At 41.8% G+C, this 24428-nt stretch overlaps 1 protein-coding gene across 9 annotated transcripts in view; it reads left to right on the forward strand.

Annotated features, from left to right (window-relative positions):
* fbrsl1 (fibrosin-like 1) overlaps window positions 1–24428 on the forward strand; it is a 311901-nt gene that overhangs the window by 97469 nt on the left and 190004 nt on the right. For all 9 annotated transcript variants that reach the window (XM_059336223.1, XM_059336224.1, XM_059336226.1 and 6 more), the window contains exon 2: window positions 1739–1963. In XM_059336223.1, the coding sequence (XP_059192206.1) occupies window positions 1739–1963 (225 nt within the window). The remainder of the gene's footprint in view (window positions 1–1738; window positions 1964–24428) is intronic.

Below are 24428 nucleotides of genomic sequence, written 5' to 3' on the forward strand. Positions count from 1 at the left end.
GCAAGGCACCAGCTCCACTCGGGCCTGATAAGATCTGGAAATAGTGTCCTCCTCCAAAACACACAAGCAGGCAGGCAGGCAGGCAGGCAGGCAGGCAGGCAGGCTGGCAACAGTTTTCCAGAGTTTTCCACATGCTAGCAGATGTGCATGTGCATCAATTTGTGCGCCTCCTCACCACATCATGTTAGCCATATCGCTTCAATGCAGAGGTTGATTTTTTCACTTTGTGGGACTAATAAGTGAACCATAATCTTATCTAGATCTTAAGACACATTATGTCAATCCTGAAACATGTATATATCAGAAATATTAGCAATTATTCTTATGCAGTGTATGACTGACTGACATTCAGCACACAGATTGTGTGTCATGGTGTTAGTTGTGCCTTGAAGTTGACTAAACTTAACCCTCTCCATAGAAAAAAATGGCTTATACCAGCATTAAGCTTGTGTAAAGGGCTTAAACTCCAAAGCTGACATATGTCCATACCTTTTAATGCATACCAATAGGAAACTTGATTTGAACACTAAATTAAAAAATAAAAAGAGTTTGACAAAGTGGTTTAAAAAAGACCCTGTATGGTCAGAAAGACAATAGAACTCCTTGCATATTACCTAGTACCAAGTTGGAGAAACATCTTTGAAAAATCAGTTCTTGGATCATGTTTATAACTTGGATGTTGCCTTGAACTGCTTTTACAAGTCAAAAACTGGTAACGCTGCCTTAAGTCACATGGTGTGTCATAGCACTGAGAATTATGGGCACTTGATTGTACTCACATGCTCTCTGGAAATCATTAAATATTTGTTTTTTGTGCACTACACAGACAAGAATTGCCATTCTTGAAGAGTCTAAGTGCACCAAAGCAGCTGAAACAAACACCAGACACTAGTATTAGTAGGACATGCACATCAGGATGCCATTTCTGTTCGTGAAATACTGGTCAGGAAAAAGAAAAACAAAGAAAAACCACTGAGTAAGATACCAGGCAGTTACAAATGATGTTAGAATTCCAATAAACAAACACCAATTCCATACAGGCCGTAACCGAAGCATGAAAGGACTGATTAGTAAAAGGGGGAAATTGCTTGGTCATAGTGTAAGTGTAGAGCGACTGTATTTTCTCCAGTGTGTGTTAAAGCAGCACTTCATATCATAAGCTCATTATATCTGAGCCATAAAGTGATTATGGGCTCCAGTAAGGCATTGTTCTGCTGTTGACAGGATTAAAGATGACTTAAGAGAGAGAGAGAGAGAGAGTGAGCGAGCTTCGCCGCTCTGCGCTCGAGTGTTTGCTTTCTTTGTATAAGCCACCAGTGAACGGGGCCGTGCACTTGACTGTTTGCCAACTGTGACACGCCCTCCCTGCATTCTTTTACACATTTATCTCCCACCACTCTGTCCATCCTTCTAGATATACATGTCTGCTTTGTTCTTGTTCAAAGGCGACGTGAAGTGTTGTGGTTTCAAGATTTGTAGGGAAATCCTTGAGACACTGAAGGCAGTAAATCTCTCTTGTCAGTGTGGCATTGGTTAGTATCTGTGTCATTGGAAGTGAGTGTAGGATTCCTGTCCCTATGGAAAGTCATATTTGACCTTTTTTTTTCATGAAAAAGTGAGCACTGTGTGCAACAAGTTAACTAACACTAACACTGCCTCTGTGAATTTTAATGGTTTAGATTTTGTTATTATTGACTTCTTACACATGGTCTAATGTGTTTTCGTCTTCTCCTTGCAGAAGAAGGCCGGAGTTGTGAAGACACAGGAGAAGAAGGAGCGGTGGAAGGAGAAAAAGGTAGCGAAGCGGCAGAAGAAGGACGACGAGGAGGTGGAGGAGGAAGAGGAGAATGTCCAGCCGGTGGTGGATCCCCTGGAGAATGGCTTCCTTCATCACGCCCAGCGGGAGCAGGAGAGGATGACCGAGAGGCTGCTGAAGAAGACTTACTCCAAGAAGAACAAAATGGTCAGTGTCTGCCTTCACTGTTGCTATTTTATTTTAGGAAACTCTCACTGGACAGTAATTCAACTTGAGTTACAAAGGATACATATATGATGAGTGGACTATTGGTTTGTGGGTATTTTATTGACAAAAGAAATAGATATCTGCTGTACTGGCTTTTACCATGAAGACACAGGAGCCAATTGGCTGCTCCCATAGCATCTGCTTCACTTCTTTGTTGTGAACGGTCAGTGCTGTAATCCATGACTACTCTTTAACTTCTATCTCCAAATACATACTTCAAATCCATCTGACAGCTAGTCCACATTCATTTTAAAGCAGAACAAGATCTACAGGGCATTTTCAGAAAAAGGTAAACACAGCCTTATGGCCATGTCAGAGGTGACTTTACTTATTCTTGACTTTGTACCACGGTGCTGTGGTTGTCAAGAGATTACTTTACTTCACATGAGACACTTCAGTTCCCCCTATCAGTGCACCATCATACCACTTTTCAGCACTGGAGAAAATCATTTTCTTCAAATACTCACTTCTTTTGTGAGCAAGGTCTGCTAAAAGCTGGAGTCTAGCCCATCAGAGCTGTCAAAATGACTTTTTAGCACCACAGTCATTTTGAAAATTGGTATATCTAATTAAGTTTTTAACTTGTTGTTTTTTGAAATAGAAGCTATTGACACTCCTCACATTTTCCTTCAGGGAAGTCCAGGTCAGGGCCACAGAAGTACCGTGGGCTTGTGAAGAATCTTTATTTGTTTGAGGTTTTTGGGTTAGTAATCATGTTTCTTACAATGTGGTTGGTGGTAACTTTGGGCAATAACTTCTTTATTTTGCTGATGTCTTAAAGTTGATTACATGTTGTGGCTTTTTAATGGATTCAGCTTACTGTTGTGGCACTTATCTTTTGCATTATGGGCTCTGCATTAGTAGTGATGTTTAGCATGCTCCTGTGTCTTTATGACTCTCTGCTGGCGGCATTATGTTTTTAGGTAGTCTTTACATACATTCGTCTGTCCATCTGTCCCGTTGTGCTGAACATGATATTTCAGGAACACCTTGAACAAAATCTGTTCAATTTTGGTACAAACATCAACTTATGGATAGACTAGATTTAACTGGTCAAAGGTCAAGGTCACAATGACCTTGCCAATCACATTGATGGCCACATCTTAAGAAAAGATACGTTATTATGACAGAATTTCACATAAATGTATAATGCGATTAAATGAGGAAGTGATGACATTATATCTACCGAAGGCCAACTTCACTGACACAATACTGTTCTGCAACACACTACAACTCTGGAACAGAAGAGGAGAAATGTTGGTCTGATACTTGTTTGGTAACACTAATCGCAGGCGCCCACCTTTAAACTGTGCTGATGGTATAAATCTTCTGTGCTGGTTGAAGATGTGTATGAAACATCCAATTGTGAGAATTTGTTGCTTATTTGCAGCAATATCCATATGTGAAGCATTGTTTTCTATTATGGCTACATGTGTCTGTGTGGAAAGACGGAGGTAAACTGCAACTTGACTGCTTGGCGGAGGCAGTTATTCTAGTTTTATGTATTTATTACATTATGACTGAGGAACTTTTCCTTCCTATTTGTTTTACAGTGAAAACTGTAGTCTGTCTTCCCATGAAGCTGCTGACTGACACTTTGGGGTACCATCTCAGGTTGCTACTGGGTGGAATACTTGTCTGTTTGCATATGTATGTGCTTGGTGATAGCACTTTGTTTGATTAGTATTGATACAACAGTGACACTGCAGTACAACAGACCAGTTAATACAGAGATGAGGCCACACAGCAGTAGCCTATGACAATAGCCTTAGCCTACATTAATGATATCTAGTCTGTACTGGTGCACTATGGGAATTGTGTGAGTGTACTTGTTTCGCTTCCTGAAATCAAAGAAAAAAACTGTACCAAGGGGAAAGAATTATAGTCGGATCGCCCTAAGTGAAGGGTGACATATGTGGCTCGTATACACTGATGAGCCTTGGCACGACCAAAAGTGGTTTCATAAACAAATAGTTGGTGTGCTGCCTTCAGGTGGATTTACCCTGCTATTCCATTCTTGTTTTCCTTCATTACTGGAGAAGTGGTTTTGTGTTTGTTTATGCAGATAGAGGGCTGCCAATATCCCCGGCTTCAAGCACACTGCTGAGCCCACAGACTCCGAGTCTGTCCCAGCGAGATAGCCCATCTATGTGTTAACAGTTTGTTTAAATGGGCGGATGTTTTTATGCTCCTGTCCGAGGCCAAGCTCCACCATAGTGCTGTTGAGGATAAGAGGGGAAATGTAGTCAGGAAGCCAAACTAAATAATGAGGCTATGCAGCCCAGAGGCCTCCTCCACAGACAAAAATATCTCTCTCAGATAAGATTTCCTAAGGAAGTTAACATGGCTGAAAATGAGTTTGGCTGTGATATTTAGTTTGCTAAGAGACAGTGAAAAATTATGTATTTAGCTGAGGTTCTTATCCAGAGTGTAAGTGCAATAGGCTGCAATTACTGAACCAGAAAATAACTCCATAATATCATCAAACTGCTGCTGTCATGTGAAAACCTTGTAACTTCAGCTGTGCTCAATTTAACATTTTACAGTAAGTTCATCTGAAGATTTACTACACATCCCAGGGAGATTCAGATAGTAGAGAGTTTATAAAAGCAGCTCAAAATTCACAGGAAAACTAAAGCAAACCCATCACCACAGATATATTTCATTTCTTTGTCCTTGAAATATATACGAGGGAAGTGATAGATCAGGGGCAAAAGATGTTTATTTTTTCTATTTAGTCAATAAATGCATCTACCTATAAATGTCATACCAAGCCACAAAACTGAGTATTTTTAGAGGACTACATAACAAAATCTTTATTTTGACAGTGTTATGCATGAACTTTTCAGAGTGGACAGAGGTTTTCTCTGATTTCACAACCCAGAAATGACTGAACATTTGAACTCCACTAAACTCCAGTTATATGATATTTATCAACAGAGGCTTCTGTGTTGTTGGGCCATTGCAATAAATGTCTCTGCAGCACCTTGCAGCAGCTTAGAGAGAGAATTTGTCTATGGCTTACTGGACTGGATAAGACACACTGACCCCATGCATTGCTAAAGTCCCTTTTACAAAACACTTCAGTCCTCTGTGATCCGTAGATAACTGGAGACATCTCCCTTGCCAGCTGGACTGATCTATAAAGTACTGCTGGTTAAATATGCCCCGGTGGTTCCCTGTTGCCCTTACTTAATGTTTAAACTTTCCAATCCCTTCCTTTATTCTTGTATCAGTTACTTACTTAAATCTCAGTGTCTGGCTGAAGCAATTCAGCTGCCTGACTGTCTGAGCAGCTCTAATATCTTTTTAACCTACCCAGGCTTTAGTTCTCTGCGTGCTGAGAACTAAAGCCTGCCTCTAATGCATAACTAAAACTCCCAATTCCCAGCTGCATTATTACTGTTTTGAGAACTAACAATTATGCTGTGGTCACATGCTGTGGAATACAGTATCACTCAATTCCAGTTCACAGTGCAGATGAGTCTCAGCACATGATCATGTTGCATAACTAATTAATTATAGATGACATTATGAAATATGAAACAGTTGATCCACACCTTTAAATAAGCATTTAGAAAGCTGAAAGGATCCTCTCTGGTTTAGTTACAAGTATAAGTGTTGTTTGATCAGGCCGGTTTCTTAAGGCATAGTTCAGATTTTTTGAAGTTAGTGTATTAATGACAGTAGATCAGTAGTAGATCGTCATGCCCCCAGTTTGGAGAAGCAGGCAGGAATACCGGCACAGAAGCTGAGCAATGTACCGCTGTGTACCGGGCAGTAGCAAAACATATTTAAGCCACCAAAAAATAGTCCCGGCTAAAAGAAGGCTATGTTGTATTTACCCTGCTGTCAGACAATGGGGTTCCCCAATGGGGAACTGAAGCTGTTATATCCATCAATGTCTCTTTAAAGCCACCAGACTCCTTTTCAAAAACAGTCATTTTACCTCAGTGGTCACAGAAGTTTCTGGTTTACTACTGCCTCAATTGGCTGCTTTGGTTGTGTTATTGTATGACTTAGGTAAATCTAAACTAGCCCTTTAAAACACCAAAGTAACACAACAATACCAACTAACTAACTGATTGAAGCAGCCGTAGACCAGCAACTCCTGTGCTCTTCAAGGCAAAATCACTGTTTTTGTCAAAGGAGTCTGGTGGCTGTAAAGCACTATAGATAACAGCTTGACGTCCCTGTCAGAAGGGGCTGTCTGGTGGCAAGATAAAGTGTTAAATTATGTAGTGTATATTTCAGAATAATGATTTTTCTTTTTTAAAGGTGTATCCGAACTGTTGTCTACTGTATAGGTTATACATTGACTATGAATAAGTTCCTCATACAAACCCACTATAGAAAATTATTCTTTGGACACCATACCTGCTCACTCGCTTTGCTTTTCTATCTCACACCCTGCTGCTTATATTATAAATTGTTGCCAAATAGGAATTTGTGCATGTGTGGCATATGACCCAACCAACATCTGTCCCATGAAAGCCTTTTGTATCAACAGTTTGATTGTTTTCATTTCCATTTATCTTCATAAATACAGGCATGTTTCCTAAGGTTATTGTGTTATGGGGTGTAGGTGTTGATCGATTCACTGTTGCTGAGCCTCTTTGGGTCAAGTGCACATCACTGAATTGTTACCCTGTTTTCCAGAGCAGCTTACATGATCACAGCAGCAGTAAAAGTTTCACTTCAAAGCTTAATTTTGTTTTTGGGACTCTGTAAAAACGAGTGCTTGGAGAATAACAGCTGAGCACTTAGGACAGAGCAATAGATAAAGATCTATTCTTTATCCTCACCCCTGTGACGTTTTCATGCGCTTTAAGTGTTTCTGATTAAATTCCATACAAATTCTCTTTGAGATGAATGAAGCTCCAATGAGGATTTGATCTGCCGCAGAAAACGTCCTTGGCAACAAAGCCAAGCAACTCTGTCACAGTCATGTTTTTGTTTAGCGTTCACAGTTCTCATGTACACATGAGACAACTTACATCCAAAAGGCCAAATTATGGATCCTTTTATGCCACAAACACGTAGCAGAAGGATGTGCACACATAAAGAATTTTGTTAACTTTGGGAAAAGGGCAGCACAGAGCTGCTATCTGGGCTTTAAAGCAGGCGTTTGCACAATAAGGCAGATCATATAGATGGGATAAACTGATAGGTATGTTAACTTTTAAAATCCACCACAATAATCAGTTACACTGAGCCTTTCCACTTAGTCCCCAAGGCTGCCCTCCTCTCCAAGTGTCTAGCTTAGTTTTGCCCATAATTCTTTCTGTGGAGCTGTCTCTCCAGTCAGGAGAGGTGTCCCTAGTGTATGTCACACTATCATGCACAAGCGCAGTGTTGTATTGGTCTCCTCGAGGCACCCCGGGGTGCCAGAAGCTCGCCGGAGGACAGGAGCTGTGGTGTCAGAGCAGAGTTTGTCACAGGGAGGTAGTGGGACAATGCAGCACTGATATAATTTGAAGACTCGCCAGAACCACAGGAACAGACTATGTGTATCTGGACAAAGTCTGTTTTCTTGTTCCCCTATTAGTCAAGAGACATCAGTCTCCAGATGCTTTTGAAGGCCAGTATTGATAATGTTTGAATAGGATCCAGCAGCATCTATCAGTTTATTTGCATGTGCCAAAAATGAAACAAAATCACAGTTCCATTTGATTTAGATTTTTGGCAAGGAACACCAAGAAACTCACCACTGAAATTTAGACTGATGAAATTCTTTTAAATGTTTTCAAAAGCCCTTAAAGGACTCGTCGTTATCAGTTCTCCTTCTTTACTACTGAAACTCCTCTGAAGTTCATAGCACCACTAAAAACACAGTAAGTTTGCTCATTTACTCAGCCAGCTTGAAACCCAAAGCTAGATGCACATGCACATTTGTGTGTGTCAAAGCATTATCAAAACTAGAAAATCAGATAAATATCGCACTTTTGTCATTAATATTGTAGGTCATAACAAAGCATAAAGCAATACATCAATCTGACCTGTGTTGTTGTGTCATTCCCTGCTGTAAGATACCAGAAAATCAGCTTGCAGGATACCCAGCAAGCTCCAACATGGATTTGACCTTCAATATGCTTCAAATGGGGGTCATGAATAACACATAATGCTGACTCGCTCAAGCAACACACTGATAGCTACACACATACATCACTTCACCAGCCCTGTCCATTAGTGCAGTGGCTTACCCTGTGCTGCACACACATCCCGCTAACAATGTCATATACAGTAGGAAAACATCTCTGGACACTTCTCTCGTCTATTCCAACCCCCCTCCTCAGGGAAGCCCCCCACTATCAGTCCTGCCTGTGGACATGAAGCCATTGTCCTGCATGCCCCTGTCACACTGTCGCTGCTTCAGGATTACTTTCCTTTCTTCATATCTAGGTGTGTTTATAAGCAGTAAGCCAGCCAGAGACAGATCAGATTAGCTGGGGCATTAACAGTGCACTGGAGCATAGTTCAGGTGCAGCCTGAGAGCAGCGATAGATGCAAGTGCACCGCCGCCCATCTGCAGCGGGACAGCAGTAACAGGCGGGTGATCAGGATGACTGATAACAGTAGGGTGGTTGTTATCTGGGGAGCAGCGACCCTGAGCGGTAGCAGCTCGGCTCAGGAGACAATATCTCTCCTGGCTAACCCTGCTTCCAGCCCATTTAAACTGGAGATCAAGGTGAATCCTCTCCTCCTGAGTCATTCTGGGCAAGTGGCTGAGCTGCAATTTGTTATTGTTGAATTCCTTTAAGTCAAAAATGTCCAATTTGTTGTTGTTCTGACAAAGCAGCAGCCGTCAGATTTTGCTCCATCTATTCAAGCATCTTAACATCAGTATCACCGCATTGAAGTTGAAAATTTAGGTTACAGGTTACAAGAGTTTTTATTTACTTTAATTGAAATTGTGCTTTGCACTTTTTCCCTCCCTATTTCTTCCAGTTATTCTCCTGAGGCTTGCACCTTTTGCTCACTTCCCGATTATCTGCTTAATGTTGAGGTTGATCGAGCAACTGAACACTCCTACTGTTGCACTTGTAATGAGATCAGCCCTAAAATGTGACATCCTTGATGTAATTATGGGGTTGGAAAGCTTGTAAGTGGTAACGTGTTAGAAAAGGCCTTTACTCCTGTTACTCAGGTTAACACTGCAATTTAACAAAAAGCATTATTAGATGAGTGGATAATGAGGTACGCTGCAGAGGTGTCTGCAGGCACATCACATGCCAGAGTGTGTGCGTGTGTGTGCGCAGAGTAGAAAGACAGAGATGAGTGGAGGAGCGTGACTTGTAATAGACCTTGACAGATCAATTAGTCAGCTGCTTGTAACATGAACATGTATGCATGATCACACGGCAGATAATTGTCTTTACCACATCAAAGACCAGTTAGCAGATGAACGCACGTGCTAGTGCAAGAGAGATAAATGACAATGTGAAGGGTCTCATTCCAAAAACTAGATATGATTGATTTAAAAAAATAATACACACACACACACACATATGATAAACTGATTGCTGACAATATGAGCATCTGCATTTTTAGAATTTCTTTTTTTATTATTTCAAAATGGGCTTTCTTGAATTGAAGCACATTACACTAAGTACAATAAAACACAAAACTAAGTTAATCTATAAGCATTGGCGACTGGTGAATATTTAATTCTGCAAGAAAATAAAATTTGCTGACATTGAACATTTTTCATTACATCATAATTTTAGCATTTTAATGGGGTTTTTGTGCTTCCACGCTGGTGATAGCCATGGCCGGAAGCATTATGTAGTCAGGTTGTCCGTACATATGTCTGTCTGTGTCATTCTTGTGAAGGCAATATCTCAGCTACTTCTTCAGGGAATTTCTTCAAATTAGGCACACAGTCCACTTGAATGTATTCATTTGATTTTGGTGGTCAAAGATCAAGACCACTGTGACCTCACATCTGTCCCATTTGGTGACAAATTGAGTTGAATTTGGTTTCCTTCAAATTTGGCACAAACCACTTGGACTCAAGGATGAACTGATTCATGGTCAAAGGTCAATTCATTCACTAATTAACTAAACACAACTAAACACTAAAGATTCCACACAAATATCTAGTTGAATAATAGGATGAAGAGTTGACAATTTATCCAAAAGGTCAATGGTCGTCTTCTCTGTGATATCAGAACATTCTCCAAAAACACTTTTCTGGCCATTATTTTTGTGGACTGATAGCCAACCTGTGTTAGCTCATCATTAACCATCAAAAGACGAGCAAAGAACTGAGTTTGTGCTCATCTGTTTTTCTGCATGGCATAGTATGTGTTAGTAGGATGGACAATTTAAGCCGCCAGTCCTCATTGATATTGTCACGTGTCACTGTGCATGCCAGCTGTATGCAACTGATTAGTGACAATATTTTCACTCATTCATTGTGTGTAGGTAATTACTAATTTCCTAACAAAGCATACTTGGATCCCTGTTGCACAACTTGAGTTGAATTTACCTTTAAAAGTGTTTTGATAATACAACTGTTTTACTAATAGTGTTAAATGACCCAAACTCATATTGTCTGTACACAGTTAATTGTTAACATCTCTTAACAGGGATAACTTCCAATTTGGCCAAAAAATATGTCTACCTGAATACTAATACAAGTTTTTTTATTAGATTTCTCTAAGTCTTCCCTGCATATATTATATCTGGACAGACATGGATTTAAACTGCAAGTGACTGTTTGGCGGAGGCAAACAACCGCAAAGCATTAATTCTAGTTTATTCAAGAGAAGAGAAAGATTATAGATTATGCAACCCTTTTCCTGCTTACACTTATAGATCTCCATTAAATAACTTTGGAGTCTTGCAACAGGGCTCCACAAGAGGACTGGTTGATGAAAGAAGAGTATTGCTTTCTCTACGAAACTGCTTCCCAGCTCTAACAAGGATTTGAACCAGTCACCTTATCCAGACCATATTAACAAAATCCCTGTTTGTATACTGGGATTTCCATCATGCCAGTGTGAATCATAACTCCAGTAGAAGGCCACTTTTTAAAATCAGACATTGTATTTTGGCTTGAATCCCTTTAAATATACAGTAAAACTACAAATTAGGAGGTCAAAATTAGTTATTTATGACTTCATTAACTTCAGTTGCCGACCAAAGAATTACAGGAAAATTTGATGAGTCTCCAGCACAGTATTTATCATAGCATGGAAATGACATAAATAAGAAACTCACATTTTCCCATTAGAGAATAGTAAAGCCACCTAATTAGAACAGAGATCAGACAGAGAATGTTTCGTGCAGAGGTAATATATCACCATAATATATTTTGGAATGATAACACAGCTCTGTTAATTAATTTTTGGCTTAGAAACAAGCTTTTTTCTTTTTTTAATAAAATGTATTGTAAAACTGCTTGCTCAAACTGTTCAACAGTAAAAGTGTTCACAGCTTTTCTTGTAATGTAGTTGTTGAATTCTATTGAAAAGTTAATGAAAAGAATTTTTGAAAAACAAAAATCCAGTCCTTTGAGTCACTGGTATTGATCATGGTTAGTAACAGAGTCAATGAAAAGGTAAATTACATAATAAGTAAAGGATCAACAATAGAGTTATGCAAATGGAACTTTGAAGCATAAAAGTGGCATGAATCAGATTGTTAGTAAAAGGGTCAGTAGACTTTTATTCTCTGTTCCCTGAGATCATTTTCCTTCATGAAGAAGTGTCTGGGAGCGTGTACCTTTCTCTATGTTTTCAAGTTTCCTAAATGCCTATGTCTATTTCTGCTCAGCAAACGTCCTGACCACAGTGGATTTAGTGTGAGGAGCCAAGCTCGTCCCCATGGGTTTCCACTGGGGCTGATGGTGTTGACTTTGCCCGGGATGCTGGGGGAGGGCTGGGAAAGGATGCAGGAACAGTCCCGACGGTGTTGAAAAAGAGGTGTGGTGGCGGGCTGTTGAAGGATTTCATGTGCACTGCCCTAAGTCCCAGGGGACGATCTGGAGTTTTAGGGATTTAGAGAGTGGGTAAACTCAGAGGTGGCATGTATGACTGGTCTGTCAAAATGGATATGGCCAGACAGATTGACACCAAGCAGCAACCTTTGGGGCGGAAAAATGAAGCTAATGTAGAAGTGCTTAAAACTGAAGTTCCTACTGGTCACTCCAGGGTTCTCGATGCCACTCCTGTTAAAATGCCCAGCTGTACAGCAGAAATAAACATGCTTACAGCCTGGTACAAAAGAGGTTGTGGCCTCTGTAGCTACTCTGAAGGGTTGGATTTTTATATAACTCGCCCATTTATTTTATATTAAAGCTTAAAGTTATGCATAATCCACGGCATGGCCAGTTTGAGTGACAGGTGGCCTGGGTTCGAATCCAACTCGGAGCCCTTTCCTGCATGTCTTCCACTCTGTCTCCCCCTTTCACTCTGAATCTCTTGACTATCAATAAAGCTATAAAATGGCCTAGAATATATATATATATATATATATATATATATATACACCTAATATGAAAATGCCAGGTGCCTGGGACTGACCCACGCATCGAAAAATGAGCAGTCAGGAGGACTTAGAATAATTGCAAAAATAAAATATTGTGTAAAGTTGTTCGCTCGGCTAGATTAACTGAATGTTCAATATTTGACACAGGACTCAATAAAAATAGCAAAATAATGACAAACAGTTGACTAAAATGCAATGACTTTTTGTTAGCTAAAACTATGAAGGATAAAAATCATTAATATGTGACTAAAACTAATAAGTATTCTACCACTAAATCTGAAATAGCTACCAAATGAACACAGTCCATTATAATCCAGGAGCAAGGTGTAAATGTGGCTGTGATAAATGTGACCCAGCACTCTCAACAAACCACAATTCAACGCGAACATCGCTAAAATGACTTTGTCAGTTAGTTAAAGTGCAACCTCTAGGAATATTTAGCCCTGTCAGGATTTCTCCTCAAGATCCATCACCTCTCCACTCCCCACAGCTACAGCCACAGCCTCCCAACCCTTTAGACAAAGAGAGAGAGTCCGAAATAGAAGTGAAAATAAAGGGAAGCGAATGACAAAGCCAGACAACCTCTGCGCCTGCTGTGCTTAGCCAGGTGAATATTGCATGGGACAGTGCACAGTGATTAATGTCAGGCCATGTAAGGTGCTTGGCCGGGTTGCTCTAATGTAGGTCCACACACACACACACATACACACACGTCCCATCACTTTTAACAAGCCATAGTCATTGAGATACAGCAGGGCTACTTCAGAGCAACCACTCTGGGGACAATTAGGTCTGGGAACATTAAATTAGCTGAGATCTAAAGTCATGCTCTGTTGGAGCTGAGTGTAGTGCATGCTGGGATTGGACTAGGTAACAGAGACAAGGAGAAACTCCTCCTGGATATACTGTGTGCTATCTGATATTGCTGCATGTGGTAAGAGCATTGTTTTAGAGCAATTTTAAATTTTGCACTTAGATTTCCAGTGCAGTCATTAGGTTTTGGACTCAGGGGGCGAGTGTTAGCCATAATAAATTTGTCTGGACATTATTTCTTGTGCGCTTTACTTGCTGGCTAGTTGTGATTACTTTCTTTTTTTCCCTCTAATTTATTAAAGTGGGACCTCCCAGGCTACATCGTATTCCGGCTTTGCATCTGCCGGTGAATCTGTAGCTATAGCAACAGATGTATTGCTCCTGGTAGATGTTTAACTAGAACAGACAGCAGGGAGATACACTTTATTACACCTCGTGCTTTATGATTTACAGTATCATTGTGCTTTATATTGCAGTAATGGTTAGGGAGCAGTTCACAAATGTGTGCTCCAGGAAATCTCAGGTGTCTGGGGTCATATTGTTCCTGCAAAAAGCTTTTCAGAAAGCAGAGCTACGAGTCGTGTGAGGTCAGGTTATTGTGAAATGCTTTCGTCAAACAGGCTGATAACAAAGGTCTTAAACAGATGTAAACAAGAAAGATCACAAACAGTAGGTTATAAAGCCATAGCTGTGTGTGTGAGAGAGAGAGAGAGTCTGTGTACATGTGCAGTTTGTACACTTACATCAAAATGTCTTTTAACAACAAGTCTTTTCTGTATCTACTTGTTACTTGTGGTGTCATAGGAAGCGCTCTGTCTCTTCTGAACACCACAGTGCAGGAAAACAGAGAACAAAATGTTAGAAATGAGGTCGCTGAGCCCAGACTCTTTAATGTCACTTAGATCGATGTGTAGAAGTCAGCCAATATTGTCCTGTTAGTGAAAACAAAAAATATATCTGAGTGCTAGTGTCACCCATCTGTTATATGACAGTATCTTCCTGATAAAAAACTATTAGATTAGAAGATATTTCTCTGCATTAAAGTGCAATGACGTTTTTAATTTTCTCATTTTACATTTTAATATGCAAGATCTGAGTTCGTATGATAAAGTGCTCGCTGTGGTAAGGTGGTACCTTAACCCGGGGGCTAAAGTATTAAAGATTGGAGAATTGATAAGTTACATGTTCTTTTATCTGTATTTTTTTAACGTTTTGGTGAAATTTACACACATCAGCTTCTTCTCTGCTTTCTCTGTCGGGGCTAAGGTCGTCCAGCTATGCTTGTTACTGGAGGTGTTATAAAACCTCCATGAGTAAAAACCCAATATTGTTTAAATACAGTTGTTAAACAAGCATAAACATGTAGAAAAGCAACATTTCAATCTGCACTGTCTGCAGTCTCTCCTCCACTGCGGCTATGTTTGACACAACCACAGCAAGCGTGAGAAAGCGTGTGTGTGATCGTGAGCATGAAGTTAGCTGTAACATTAGAGCTGTGAATGTAGCAGTGCAGTGAGTGAACACTTTTTGTCAGTGAATAAGTGTTACAAGCTTAGTTCCCATGTCTTCCTGCCTTCTCTTTTTTTAAAGCAACTAAGTAATGAAAACAATCTGATAAGAGTATCAATAAGGAACCGTACTGATAAGGAGATTGATAAGAGGTGCAAATTGCTTGTACTTTACACGCTATGATTACTCAACATCATGTTTAATTGTTGTGATAAATGTTATGTAGATGGTAGTCTTCTTTTAATTGTTTACTCAGACATAGTAGCACTTCATGTGTACCAGACACATCTTTCCTTGACATGACAAAGGGGGAGCAGTGACACATTCAGCCCCTACAAATTGTTGTCAAGCATCTATTCAAACAAAAACAGTGGGGCGTTGAACACCCTGTTAGGTTAAACAGGTGCACTATTACAGTCAAGACATTACAGAGAACAAATTACAGACAAAGTAAAATAAGAAATCATAGTTTAAAAAGAACTACAAGGAGACAAATATAGGCTACCAATGTCTTGACAGCTGGACTTATTAAAAACCTTTTTACGCATTAGATGTCTTGAAACAGTTTATAAAGTATTAAGGTTTATATACACATTGCTGCCGATTGGGTAACACCTCTGACACATCCACCAAACAAGAGAAAACTTAGCCCAGAGTCTGTTTCACAGCGTTTTGAGGAAACAACCTGAAAACCGTTTTGAGATTGAACGTGCCCCAGGTGTCTGCAAATGTAACAGGCAGCTTACCCGAGGTGTGGTAAATCACTGTTAAAATGGCACATTTACTAAAATGGGAATAATCCAGAAACAATCTGCCCCAGTGTTTCATCCAAGCATTAAATAGACATGGTGAGTCACAAATTTTATCTGTGAGTTTAATGTGTTATTAGTGTCTTGGCTGTTCCGCCGATTATCAAGAATTTCAAGGAAAATAAAGATCAGGGAACACACTGAATTGTGCAGAATTATAGCTTCAGTACTAAATGATGGTATCTGCATTCAAAATCATGTATTCAAAGCAGCACTGTAACTCAGCACTGTCAAGGTTCAGGTTTCCTGGCTACCTCTGTGTCCGGAGGCTTGCAGCCGTCTACTGTACGGTGCTGTATTACATTGGAAGCTTTAAAGACGTAGGGATCTGGTGTTTGTTAGGTAGAATGGAAGTGGGTGGCAGTCCTGAGCCTTTACTGAAAAGAGAAGCCTCCTGTAGTTGTGAGAGCTCTTTTGTTTGGAGGCCTGTGTGTTTTGACAGGACTGAGAGGGGGTAAGACAATAGAGAGGCCAGGCTGTATCCTGATGCTATCCTGCACTAGGCTGCTCCACTCAGCTGGTATTGTTCTCCATCGTCATTTACAAATGCCTCATTCTCTCCCTGTCACACTTGTATCAATTTGTTTTAGTTAATTAGTGCTTCAATTAGCACCTCTTTAATTAGATTCCATTTAATTGTTGCTGGGCTTGAATAATGTGTTGTTGCATGTGTCTACCAATGTGAGGCGCATCCTGTTCATATGCTGTGTGTATTCTTCAGTGGGTGTTTTATGTTCTGCTGTGTATTTAAAGGGACAGTTCACCCTAAAACCAAAAAATACATATTGTTTCCCTTACCTGTAGTGCTATTTATTAATCTACATTGTCGAGTGATGAAGTATCAGCCGTTGATGTGTTTGAATACAATGGAACTATATGGCACTTTTCTTGTTTGTTTTTTTATTCTTAAATATATTTTATCTTTAGAATAGGTCCTACTTTAAACTACAAGGTCTGTGGATTATCTTTTGGCGCTCTGAGCACTACAAGCCGAGTGAGATTTAGTTCCATTAAATTTGACAAAAGGCAGACATCCCTACAACCAAACTAAAACTTGGTGCTTATCTAGATTTGATAAATAGTACTACAGGTAAGACGAAATAAATACTTTATTTTTTTATTTGGTGGTGAACTCTCCCTTTGTTCCCCATTTTTGTGTGTGTAAATTCTGTGTCTGTCTGTGTGCATCCCTGCGTGGCTGTGATGAAGTGCTTGCCTACTTGGCGGTGTCTGAACGTTTAACTCTCTTAAGTGTCATCTTTGCCACTTTAGCCCATTAGGGTCACTACATTAATGGGATCTGCAGAGGCCCCTGCCCCTGTTTTCATAGCCCTGTGTCTGGTGGGGGTTGGCGACTAGCAAAGCTGGACATTAACTCAGACGGCTTAAATGGGATTAGTGGTGTCACTGAGACAGATGTGATCTTTGCAGCCACAGCTTTCCCTCTCTGTCTCAGCGTGTTCAGTTCTGCCATGATACAACACTGACCCCTGCTGCATTAGAGAGTTATTGCACCTCCACACGTGAGGAGGTGGTGGATGATGCTGTGTTAACCCTTTGCCAGATTGCATCGCCTCGTCCATTGGGGGTCACTGTTCCCATTTGAAAAAGATGGTGGGAGGCCTCTCCCCTCCTCTTCTGCCATTTTGACTGCCTAATGTAAAGTACGTCAGGGTTTGCAATATTGAGCCCAGGCAGTGGATCTTTTGCAGGTTCCATCAACGTGTTTCCTGCAGCGTCTTGTAATGGATGCTTAATGTGGCTTCAAAATATTGCCATGAAAACAACATCGTCAGAAATAATGAAATGCCGCTGGAACACAGAGGCTCATGTGTGGGTTGTGTATGCCAGCGCCGTCGCTCATATTAGCTCATTAAAACAGCAAGCAGCGCTGCTACACAAGGTCAAATGTGTCCATATCAGTCAGAAGTCTCCTTTGCGTCAAGCATGTCCTATAATTAGCATTTCACCAATGTAAGGAGAGGTGTTTAAACAGGGTGTATTTAAAATGTTCAGACTTGGAATGATGCTCTGTGCATTTTAATGGTTTGTGATTTAGGGGATATTGTTCAGACTTATATGCCTTGGAGCGGGCAGCATGTGTTTGGTTCCTTTTCTCCTCTTTTAAAGGCCATTCACACAGTAGCAATTGAACCAAGGGCTATAATTGTGTTTTCATGTACTATAGATCCTGTCATTAGGCCCCTGGGTCTGCAGGCAGTTATATGATGACAGCTGACAAGGGGGCGCGGCTCCTTTGAGGAAGAAGGGGGGGGGACCACACGCACAAAAGCCACAATTACTTCCTGGACGGTCCCCAGAGCTCAGTGGTTGGAGTGTGTATGTAAAATGATGTGGGAGAGCCCATTTGCAAAACAAAGAGAGGGAAGGTGGGGAGGGGGGTGGTAAGAATGATTGCTTTTGCACAATAGAGCATGTACACCCTGAGGCGGGGGGGTTGAAGTGGCAGATTGGGGGTTAACACGCCCCCTAGCAGTCCCTGAGGAGCTGGATCCAGATGGGGGTGTGGTTCTTTTGGTTGACCCCTTGGATAGAAGAGGGTCAGGGTTTGTATCCCGGGCCCTGAGGGGAGGAGATGGCCCAAGGGGTGGAACTCTCAGTAGATTCGGGTATGAAGCGCCCAGTATGTTCACTCTGAAGTTACAGAATCACTATATAAGGTAGTACAAGTAGTATTACACAAACTATCATCAGGTTCAGCATTTAGTGTCTGAGATTTTAAGAAAATCCAGTTTGTGTGCGATCGTTAATGACTTTTGTTATCTTCACATGTCTATAGTAACAATTTATTATATGTGTTTAGGAGTAGGTGTCAATATTTAAAGGCTGGATTATTAATTTGGAAAAAAACCTTGAGTCTGAAAAGAGTCTTTCAACATAATTTAAAGTATTTCCACTTAATTAGAAGGCGCACAGTGGGAAACATCAGGGAGTAATTGGAAGGCGTGACATGTGATTGAAGTCAAAGGCCAGACTCGAGCCGTGACACTGAGCCGTAGACATAACAACATCACCAATTAGCAGTGCGTCGTTGCAATACTGATTGGATAATATCTGAGCGGTGCAACGAGCTGTGAGCACGTTCTGCAGGGTCACAAGGCTGAATTAGCCTGGTCGCTCTCAGTTTAATTAATGAGCCGGTAATGGTAGTATAATTGCTCTTCAAAGCAGAGTCCCCTCTGACACTGATGTAGAGCAGGACTGTACACACCAGTCTAGCTTTGAATGCCCAGGTCGTCTCCCGCAGGTCTCGTCTTCGCCAGCACCCCCCATAACGCCAACCCTCGACCTCCACCACTGCCGCAGCCACAGAGGGATACATACAACTCGTACTGGCACACATGAAATATTCAGCAGCAATTTCCACCACGTTTGAAATAATACCTTGAAATGTTAATGTGCTCCCACTGCTTGTTTTAAGTGGAAGGCATCCCAAGGTGCCTGTGTTTGGACTGCACCGGTGCAGGGGGCTCTGTACTTAAACTGCTGTCGGTGTGAAAGTAATACGCCACACTGGAGAATTACCACAGCCAGGCACTCGGGTCAAGAGGAGAATTCTATTCTTAGTGCCAGGCCCCTCAACACCCGTTGACACACATACACATACACATCAAACATCTTCATATGACTTGCACACACATAATGCACATACACACAGACCTACATGCTTTCACAAATGCAGATACACAAATTCATATAGCTATATATACACACAGAAGCGCAGAGCTGCATACACACACGTCAACTCTGACATTGATTTTCATTAGATTCACAATGGCTGGCATGTTGACAGTTCCCCCAGCATCCTTGGTTCTAAATGTGTCTATTATCGGGGGATTACACAGACCCAGGGTTTATACAGTGACAGGCCATGATCTGATATCCGCTGCCATTAGCTTGGCCTCACCCACTGGGTGCCTCTTCAACCTGATCCTGCCAGAGACATTGCGATGTTATCAGGTCCGGTGATGCCTCCATCACCTGATACACCCCGTGGATTAGTAAGGGACTTGCCACTGGCTGTTCTGTGGTGAGTAAGCATTGCGGTGTGTCTGCAGCTGACACGGATCAGCGAAAATATTAATGCTGGGAGCTAAAAAAGTTCACTTAGGTTTGCGTATAAGGCAAATCAAGATTGTTTTTTTTATTTGTCAGCTAGAAGCACACAAAAACACAGACAACACCGTTGTTTGGATTTTGCTTCCTGCTCACAGTCGGATGCAGTGAGCCCTGCAGAGGAACACACACTTGGCTGCACAGTTCCTCCATGTGCCTGTGCCCTTCAGACCTGACAGCAAGGCATTAAATATTAGTGGCGTTTTACGGCGGGTTTGTAACATGGTTATTCCAGTCAGTGGGCTTGCCTTCCCAGTGTCTATGCCCACTGCGGGGCTTTGGTTTGACAGCGATGGCGCAAAAAGCTATCTTGAGGGAGGGCAACCTGCTTGTGAACCTTGAACAGTGAATACATGCACACACACAACGTGGAAATATTAGCATGAGTGGGCACATTCAATTTCATACATTGACATACAGCAAACATGTGCCTATGCATGTGCAAATGTCTGTATACATAAATACAGATGACACATGAGACATGAGCAGACAGCCACTGTATATATTAACCCACATTCTGTAAACATGCAGCACACATTATGTACTGTATCAACCACACAGGATATCCGTCAGATACAACCTTTTTTTTTATTTTTTACAACAAATATTACATTTTAGACAGTTCAACCTAGGTCACATTGATCATGTAGTGGAGAAATGCCATTACAACATTATTTCTTTATTGTTATTCATTTTGCTGGGAAAACATAGTGTGCATGTTTCCTGTGACAGGTTCAGTATTTAGGTTAAGATTTGAAACAATAAGAACTTATCATGTAGCAGGTGGCACAAAAAGAAATTTGAGACATAAATGTTTTGCCACTTTCTGAAGTGCCTTCAAAAACATTTTTTGATTGAACCAAAAATAATTGCCATAATTACCATGATTAGTCAAGTCAATCTAAGTTAGAAGCAACAACACAAGTAGAGAACAGACTGCAACAGTTAAACCAATTGTATACATTTTAATACACATTATTTTGCACTTGCCTGCAAACATTTCCTTTTGGAGATATTACTTGCATCCACTATGCGCTTATCACAGCTTAAGTAATAGTATAGACAGAGTTTTTTTTGACTGGTACTAGTGGCAGATTGCAGTCCTTATAGTTCAGTTATTCTGTGATCATTTAATTAGCAGCCTGGAGAAGAGGGAAGTGGTCAGGCCAGGCCAGGTCCTTGCATGTTTGTCCAGAGGGCTTTGAGAGCCAAGTGCTGCCACCTTTAGTCTATATCACAAGTTTTTCAATTAACACTAACAATAGAGCAAGAGGAGGCACCATGGCCATGGGCAGCTGGGTATTAGTTAAATATTCAGCGAGGAACGCTTGCATGTCTTGCCACATGACAACCTCACTGACACGTCTGGCCTTTGGGTGGCGCAGAGGGGTTTGTCGCAGCAAATGACAGTGACCTCCCCAGTGCCCCGCTCCCCCACCACCTCCTGGTGGAATTGATTAGGCATAATTGGAGGGAGTCAGAAGCTGAGGCAAGTGGCGCTAAATAAATTTGGGTAGTGTTAATTGCAGATTTCACTGTGTCTGTGTGTGGCAGTGTGAGGGGTAGAGAAACACTTAGCCACCGGCTGACAATGGAGGATTAATTGGACTCCTCCAATGAACATAATTAGACTGATTGTTGGGAGAGATAAAGCAAAGGTTTTATGAGTGCAGCAGCACTGTCAGTGCTAAGAATATCATCCCTCTACCTCCTCCTCCATTTCCCCCTCTGTGGCATAGTCCCCTGTACAAAGTTAATGCTCCTTATTCCTCTTTCAGCTGTAAAAGCCCTGCTCACAGGGTAGGAGTGGATCACAGGTTCATGCTTACTGAGCCTTAAAACGATAACATCTCTTTAGGGGAAGAAGTCCAATCTTCTGTTTCAGCTACAGTGCAGTCACAGTATCCATGGTCTTTGATTACATCAGTTATTGAGCTTTTATTGGTCATAAATACAGAGAAAAGGAGATTCTTCTAAATGATGGGGGAGCTCCTACACCGAGGCGATGAGAGGGATTTTTGTGAGTCGTCTACACCATACGAATACGTAGCTGGGGTTCATTCCTGCTCCAAGTGGAAATGATTTGGGAGCCCCAGAGCATTACTCAGGCTTGGCCAGGACCATCGGCAGCAGCAACAGCAGTGACTTGTGGTACTCCAGTATCACTCAGGGCCCCATCACCACCCCAGAAACTCACTGAGCTGGAGCCGGGCTACACAGAGCTCTAACAGAGCCCTCTTGGATGGTGCCCAGGTCTCAAACTGAGAGGAGGCCTCCATAGACTGCTTCAAAGGAGAGGGAGGAGAGAGAAGAACAATGCACTTGACAAGACTCATCAGCAGAGGTTAACCACAAACGGCTGAATGCTAGCTGCTACTATAAATATGACATGAGAAGATAAGATGAAGAACAGCAAATGGAGGAATCAAAGAACCTGTCAGAGTATTTCAGAGTCTATGCCTCTCCCTCTGTGGGATCACTGTTAGACAAGGCAGGAGTTGGATTTCCTGGAAAAATAATAAGTGATGAAAGACAGTCTTGAGTTCTTTTGAAGGTTTGATTAATTGGCCTGCATTCAAAACGTATGTTCACTGATGTGAAGTATGTACAGTTAAGACCAGTAAACAAAAACATGTGAGGTATGATTATTTCCATATCATGCCTTTTCAAAAGGGTGAGGTTGCCTTAGGTTCTTTGGCTTTGTATTTAACATGTATTGATTTCAGCCACTGCAATAGTTAATGTATTGAATTATGTTTCTATTTCCTTCTGCTGCACTATCTGTCTTATATTGTTCAACATTCTCTAAATCACCATTGATTAATCCATTTCTTGTGTGATATATGTTCTGCTTAAACTTGATGTTTAATCTGATAACTAGATAAATATTTTCATGGCAATATCCATCATTTGTCTGTTCGATTAAACCATGCTCCTATTCTCCCTTTTCCGCACAAGGGGTATGGCAGCACGGTGAACACTGGCCTTACTTAAAAAAAATCTTCCGAAATCTTCAAAGAACTGGAAACATCTGCACAAATGTTGTTTCCATGGACACCTGTCATGTTTCTGCCTAGCTCTGAATGGGAAAACAATGTTGGGTTTCTGACCTGAACCAAAGACTAAAAAAGTCAGCAAGCTTTTTCTGACTGACAAGCAGGCAGCCTGGGGGGTTGGCTGAGCTGAGCAGGGCTGCTGAGGGCCGAGGGTTGAAGACCTTGACTCCTGCACCCGTGGTGTGATGGAGAGACTTGGCCTTCCAGCAAAAAAGAGACGGAGGCCTCTGCTCAAAGCCGAGGTACCTCAGGGAGACATTTTGATGCATGATGGGCGGAATAAAATAAAATAAAATGGGATCAACCCTAGCAGCAGCAGTTATTGGTGAAGGGGAGGTGGTTGCTGTAGCCCTCTGGCAATGTTCAACCTAAGGCTAGCTTTGCCTTCCATCTTCTGTGTTTTACTATACGGAACTCCCACTGGTGCCCTGAGAGAAAACGGCCTGTTTTAAGATGTTCTGACGAAATACTAGCACATCGACATATCCGTTTTAACTCAGCTGGGCATAAAATAGGGAAGTGGCTCCCCTTTGAGGAGAACTCACTGACCTTGGCAGGAAGTCTGAAAGAATACAGCCGGATTCTTGGCTTTAGTGTTTTCCTTTTGTGGCTTATTTTTAAGATTCTGTTGGGTTTTTGGGGGGGTCTTTGGTTTTCACTTCACATCTCATAAAGTTATTAAAACTGTATGTTCAAAGTCAGTTGATCAGCATGCTTATGCCATTGCCTCCTTTGCCTAGACAAGCTCCTCTATATTCTTATGTTAGACTGCTGTTGGTGGCTACTTGTGAACTCCAGGCTGTGTAAATAATTGTGTTTGGATTGCACAGTGACACAACTGTTTTCTCTATAGATACTTTATGAACTTGCTGGCTAACAGACAGAACTACAGTGGTGCATCAGTTCTCACTGGGCCCTGGATCCTCCATGATAGATGCTCCCTCAGAGGCTCTTTCCACCAGAGCAGACTACAGAGAGGTGGGGGAAAAAGGGAAAAGCAGCAATCCAATGCCAACTTCACCGGGGAAGGCCATCTCATCGTTTCGTCTCACAAGTTGTTTTACCTTGGCCGCAGGGTGGCTCCCACCTGGCCCCAGTGGGGTTGTGACTACTGAGGGTTGGCCGAGAAGTCATGGCCACAGATTAACTCTGCTATTTATGGCCCAAGCCCGTCTAACTGCAGCCCCAGAGATGGGAAATATTGCTCACTTAGCAGGATTACTGGGTGCCGTAATGCCCCAAAGGCCTGCTTTATGGTAGGCCATAAATGTTCCCAGGGAGAGGCAGCGAGAGTCGGATTGATTAGCGCTCCGGAGGAAAGTCGATCCGTTACCCACGCCCCACTGGGGAACGCTGTGATGGATGCTTCCGGGAGGTGGAGAGAGGCACTGAAAGAGAGGGGAGGGCACTTTGCTCTGCACCACGCCAGTCCTAGACATCCCCATAGTGACACAAGATGGAGGGCCCCTATTGCTTGCAGGGCCGCAGGAGGTTGTCAGGCAGTCACAGAGCTATAGCCCCGCTACGCAGCGGCCCTTCGCCATCCCACTGGCAGACAAATGGAGAGGCGACCTTGCCACATGCTGC

This window comes from Centropristis striata, chromosome 7, assembly GCF_030273125.1.
Source record: "Centropristis striata isolate RG_2023a ecotype Rhode Island chromosome 7, C.striata_1.0, whole genome shotgun sequence".
Lineage (NCBI taxonomy): Eukaryota > Metazoa > Chordata > Actinopteri > Perciformes > Serranidae > Centropristis > Centropristis striata.